Source organism: Morone saxatilis, unplaced genomic scaffold, assembly GCF_004916995.1.
Source record: "Morone saxatilis isolate NCDOM2014 unplaced genomic scaffold, NCSU_SB_2.0 Contig10, whole genome shotgun sequence".
Taxonomy (NCBI): Eukaryota; Metazoa; Chordata; class Actinopteri; family Moronidae; genus Morone; species Morone saxatilis.
The window spans coordinates 18,616,264-18,622,324 of record NW_023339652.1 but is presented as its reverse complement, the minus strand read 5'-3'; the positions used below and the strand labels follow the sequence as shown (position 1 = coordinate 18,622,324).

The window sequence follows — 6,061 nt, the reverse complement described above, 5'->3', positions numbered from 1 at the left end:
AACTAACGCATTCATACTCATTCATACACATTCACACACCGATGCACAGCATCAGGAGCAATTCGGGGTTCAGTATCTTGCTCAAGGATACTTCAACATTTGGCAGCAGTAGCTGGGGATCGAACAAACAACCACAGCCGCTCTGCCCCGGCCCTGTTCTTGGTAAAATTTCTGTGAATGTGGCATTTTCTATTAGATTTTGCATTCTACAGTTACATCACACCAGTACAGAATTTCTGGCACGCCTGTTACCACTCCAGCTGTGTGTACTCAGAGCGGGAGGTCTTTCCGGTTATTGTCTCAGTTTGAAGCAGCCAATCAGCATGCGCGTCAACATCCCAAACCGGAAGAAGGAAGCCCAGCCTGAAAAGACCGCCTCGATTAAAAGTGGAGACGTTACCTGAAGGTAAGCCTCTTATTACTTTAACATAGGGTATAAAAGCGACCTAAAGACACGTTATGTTAATACAGCAGCTTGTTTCTCACGAAGCAGTTTCTTATCGCTTTCGCACAGACAGATTCAAGCGATACTATCCTTTCAAAAGAGTGTCGCTTTCATGTAATTGACGTTACATAAAAGTATACAAACTGAGCCTGACTGATAAAAATATATTTCAGTCATCTTCGTTTCAGAGCATTTTGGGTCTTGCGATTCACCGAAAGTCATTAAAATGTTAAATACCAGTGTACACAAGGTAACAGAATACCCTATGTTAGGTATTATTAAAAGTCCCGAGTGTGTGATTTGAATTTTGGCGGTGGGGGACATTACAATTGGATCATGGAGTGGGCTGTTAAATATGATTAAATAACCTATTACTGAATTGATTTCAAAATAAAAGCTTCTGATTAATGCTCAGTTTTATTTAATCTACAATAGTTGACAGAACAATCTCAGTTTAGGGTCCATTTAGTAGCAGCTCTGGAGCTTTCAGCCATATCAAACTGGAATAAAATTTCAGTTGTTCTGAGCACTTAAAGTTTTAGTTTTAATAACATGGAATAACTTTGGAAATATGGAAATAAGCTTGTTAGCTGATATAAATCCAGTTACTGCACAAGTAACTGCGATGACTTTATAGTAGATGTGTGTCCACACTCTGATTTTGTGGTGGAAATCAAGTATGCAAGATGTTTCCTAGTTGTATCAGCTTAAATAAACACTGCTCACAATGTCCACAGCAAGTCTACTGTACTATGTAGGTTAGAGATGGACAAACTTTGAGATGTACACAAAAAAAAACTACTGTACCTGATTTATTTTCATAGTTGAAATTCAGTTTTCTTTTTAAAACACATAAATATCATCACTAAAAACACATGCATGTGACGCATACTGTATATACTGTCCATCCATCTACCTCATGTACATAAATATACCTATACAAAAATATTTATTACAGCATCCTTTGCACTCTCACTTAAGCAGTCATTTTTATGCAAAAATCCATTTCGAGACCTTGGAAAATAAAAAAGACATTGTTGTGCTGTTTTCTACCTCTGGTACGGGTGTGGGTGCCTTTCCACTATGGTTATTAACTTATGTATCAAAATAAGAATAGAAATACAATAGATTAATTTGATTAAATTACTTTATATGTTTAACAATGAATAATAAAACAATAAATTAATACCCCAAGAAAGAAAAAGGTGTATGTTGGACTGTAGTTGAGCTCATCATCCAGTCACAGTGAGGCCCATGATGTGAGTGTCTTCCTGTGGGAGAGGTGTGTCCTGGTTAGCATTGATCACTCTCTCTTGTTTACAGTGCAGGGATCCTTAGGGACAGTACAGGGGTTAATTGCTGCTAAAGCTCTGCTCTCTGCCCACTCCTCACTCTGTTAATACAAAAGAGATGACACTAATGAGGGAATGCAAGGAGGACACCGCTCCTCCGTGGCTGCAGGTCAGCTGGGGGGGGGGGTTTGATGATTACCACAGCTGGCTAAGGGACAGACCAGTGTTTGAGAGAGCTTGTCATTATTCATTTTGCAAATCTAGTAAGCACCAACATTGTGTATGACCGCATGTGGTGATTTCTAAAGTACATTCTAAAGTACTCAATCAGTTAGCATTTGAAAAGCTATAACTTATATAATGAATTAATTACTGTTCAATCAGCGCATTAATTTAGAACAGACAGTTTCACTGGAAATTCAGTTTTTATTTGGTATAGCGCCAATTCATAACAGAAGTTATCTCAGGACACTTTTCAAATAGAGCAGGTCTAGACCAAACTCCTTTTAACATTTACAGACTACTTAATAGGTCTCCTACATCAGGAAATTAATGAACACCCTGCAGCCAATCAGAATCTAGTATTCACCCAGACCATGGTATAATGCACTTTAAAATTCAAAATTCAAATGTATCTTCTACAAGTGTAAATAAATGAAAGGCAAGATTCAAATCACAGAAAACATTTGTTTGTTTTTGTGAAAAAGGGTAAGAGCCAGTTGCTTGTGTCTCTGCAGTGTCCACCTCCATCACTGTGATCATGAGTTTCTCCCCCTGTCCACCCGGTCCCTTCGGATGCACCAGTATTCAGGAGCAGAGGGAACGCTGGGAGAGAAAACGCAGCCGGACAGCTAGAGAGCTGGTGCAGACAGAACAACGCTACTGCCAACAGCTGGAGCTGGTCACCACTGTACGTACTGTAGGAACACTACCGCTTTAACCCGCTGGGAGCTGAAAGAGCTAAGGGCCTAAAGGCGTGGAGATAACAAATAATAGAGCAAGCCTGTCGGGCCAGTTCAGGCTAATTTAACTTCTCTCCCTTCATTGTGCCCATATACTATAATTAATAAACACGAGCCATAACATTATGACTGCCTGGGCCCGCTGGTGGTCATAATGTTATGCAGCCCCATACACAACAAACTGTTGCATTAACTGTTTCAGCAGTTTGAGCTACAGTAGCTTGTCTGTTGGATCGGACCACACGGGCCAGCCTTCACTCCCCACGTTCATCAATGAGCCCTTGGCCCCATGACCCTGTCTTTGGTTCACCACTTTTGATAGGTACTGACCACTGCAGACAACCCACAGAGCTGCAGTTTTTGGAGATGCTCTGACCCAGTCGTCTAGCCATCACAAATTGGCCCTTGTCAAAGTCGCCATGATAACTAGATAATCAGTGTTATTCATTTCACCTGTCAGCAGTCATAATGTTATGGCTGATCGGTGTATGTATATATTAAATATGTGTTGAAGAAATTTGGCTTGGTACCAAGTATGCTCATGAATCACCCTAGGGTTGTACATGGGATTTGTGATGGCAAAGAAAAGCTAGTCCTACAGCAAAGTATCACTGTAGATTGTGCAGGTAATTCCTCCCAATCACCCGCCTCCAGGCTTCTCCATTTTCCTATTTACCTCTAGTAATATCTATTCATGAAAATCATTTTGGTTTTATTTGTCCAGCCTTTCACATATCTGTAGTGATTGCTGCAGTGTATTGATGTGTAAGCATACCAATTATCATAACATGAAGAAGGCCTCTGCTAACATCAGACAAAATGATTACGCTTTCATGTACATTAAGCTTCAAGAAAAATTAGTAGCATATATCACACAGTAAAGGCCAATTATTTATTGAGTGAGCTAATGTTTTCAGCCAACATCTTGTAATTATATTATGTGTTAGGGTCAGCTTAGCATTTGGCAACATAATTGATGAATTGTCTGGTACGTCTGTTTTGGGGTCATGAAAGGAAACCTTAAGAGTTTCTACAAGTAAGGTATACACAAACGGCAAAATAAGTCACATTTTGATGCTGTGTGTGAGAAAAAACTCACTGATGCACTGCAGTCAGACACTAGACTGAAGATAGTTTCATAATCACCAGCTGAACCACATTTTACTCAAGAGACAAAAGGGAGTTTTCTTTCAAGTTCCATTGACCTGTTTGAATTAAACTACTGTCTAATAAAGGAATAGTTAATAGGGGTATAATAAAATATTGTAAAATGTTTTATGAAATTGTATCGATTCTCAAAACCACCACATCAGTTTTTTAGTTTAAACCCCCAACCGCTAGATAGTAGTGCTGTAAACTGAGGGCTATGATGTTGGATGTTACAGAGACTGTGATAAATACAAGTAAGTTTTTTTTCACTGTTCTGACTACATGAAAAAAGTATGGCTGTCTCTAACTCAAGATTTTCCATTAGTTAGATAGTTAGATATTAATTTAGTTATTTAAATACAAATGTATCTATATTTTTACAGAAAAAGCAGTAATGCGCATTGCCTTGTTTACAGTGTATTACAATGTAGTGAATTGTGATACATATTGCTTTGCCAGATACAAATACACAGCCCTAATAGTGATGTGAAAAAATGCTGACATTAAAGTCTGTCTGAAGAGATAGACGTGTTTCATTTAAATTTACAAAATTATCTGCATGGTGAGATACCACTACAGGAGAAATTTTTTTTTCTTAATTTGGATTTATCGACCCTTTAAAAGTGCATTTGACTAATAAAAATATACAGCAAATAAAGTCTCCAAGCTACAACATTCTCAGAGGCAAAAGGTTTAGCATACAGCCAACACTGTACATTAAAACATTAAGTGCACTTACTGTACGGCACATATTAACAGAACAAAGGGTAGCATTCATGGTACTCTTCCTCCCCGTGGAGAGAACAGACTTTTCCACCTACTGCTGCAGCCTCATTTCTACACAATTACTCACCCTCCACCCGTTCACTCCAATTAGGAGTCATTTTTAGCCCTAATGCACATTCAATTTGCTAATCCCATTTTCACTTCAAATGACTTGAGACCAGCACAGCTGTCGCTTTATTGTGAGCGTTGTGTGGTACATCCCTCTATACTTGTGCTTCATCTGAGCCATGCAGACACACTGTACCATATAACATTAACACACAGTGAGCTGTAGGGCAAAAAACTACCAACCTCTAGTCCCTGTTGTTAAGGTTGTGAAGGTTTTGTGTTGTCAGCAGTGACTGGACCTCCTTATCTAAAAATAATTCCACTCATCAAAGGCATATCCAATCAGAGACAGCCCAGGTCTGGCTTATCGATACAAATGCTGAGAAATAACGTCATTTTATCCCTCTGCTCTCTTGTTTCTCACAGTACTTTGTGGAGATCTTGAAGGCCAAAGGAACCCTGAGGCAGGACATTAGAGAAAGCATCTTCAGTTCAATTAAAGCCATTCATTCAGCAAACCAGTAAGTATCCTCTGAATAATTGAAAGAATAGCTATGCTTTTAAGATGGCGGTGAGAAACAGTGTAAAGAGAAGAGGATTAGTAGTTTGTCTTTTGCGTAAGAATGCAGTCTAGATAAACTCTTAGTTTACCAAAGCAAGTCCTTATCTTCTCCATTAGCAGGACTCAACAACATTGCACTGCAGTTTAGAGGTGCCCTCTTCCCTAATGGACACATTAATGCATATCAGGTATAATTACTCCTGGTGATATCAAAGAGCATTATTGTTGCCATAGAAGACTTCTTGTTGTCTGCCTGACCTGCTCTTGAAGATCTTTAGAGGGGAAGTCAGAGCCGAGAGAAGGTGATCTCACCACATCTCTGGACGTTAGATTGATCTGCTGCTGTAGAACTAAAACCTCCAAGAGCACTTGAAAGACTTCAAAAAGTTTAGTTACATAAATAAAAGGTTGATGTTTGAAGTCAGTACATGTGTACATGCTAAGGCACTGGATTCAGCTATGGTATCCATAAATCAATAAAGTAGAAAAATAGGGCTCATGGTGGGTTTTTGAAAGCTGATACCAAAACTGTTATTTTTGTTTTGAAGTGGTAGAAGTTATACTTTGATCATTTCTGTGATAAAAGTAACAATATTCAGTATCCTCACTACCTCTGAAGCATTTTACCAATCTTAATTGAGACAAAATCTACAGTAGGGATAGACCTAGACATATTCTGATGATCGGTATCATTATTTTATATCTGATTGCCGATGAAATAAATAAATTTTTTTAAATGAGCTACTTTGGCTCTGAATCATCTGCCTCTCTTTGTCTGTAGTCACCACTCTGTAGTAGGGATAGACCGATATGGATT

At 38.8% G+C, this 6,061-nt stretch overlaps 1 protein-coding gene across 1 annotated transcript in view; it reads left to right on the top strand.

The window, feature by feature from the left end:
- Positions 1-349: 349 nt before the first annotated feature.
- The window catches only part of arhgef39 (Rho guanine nucleotide exchange factor (GEF) 39), a 64,035-nt gene continuing 58,323 nt past the window's right edge, over positions 350-6,061 (top strand). The window contains exons 1-3 of the mRNA XM_035674632.1: positions 350-406; positions 2,475-2,647; positions 5,109-5,203. Coding sequence (XP_035530525.1) covers positions 2,498-2,647; positions 5,109-5,203 — 245 coding nt within the window. The 5' untranslated portion in view covers positions 350-406; positions 2,475-2,497. The remainder of the gene's footprint in view (positions 407-2,474; positions 2,648-5,108; positions 5,204-6,061) is intronic.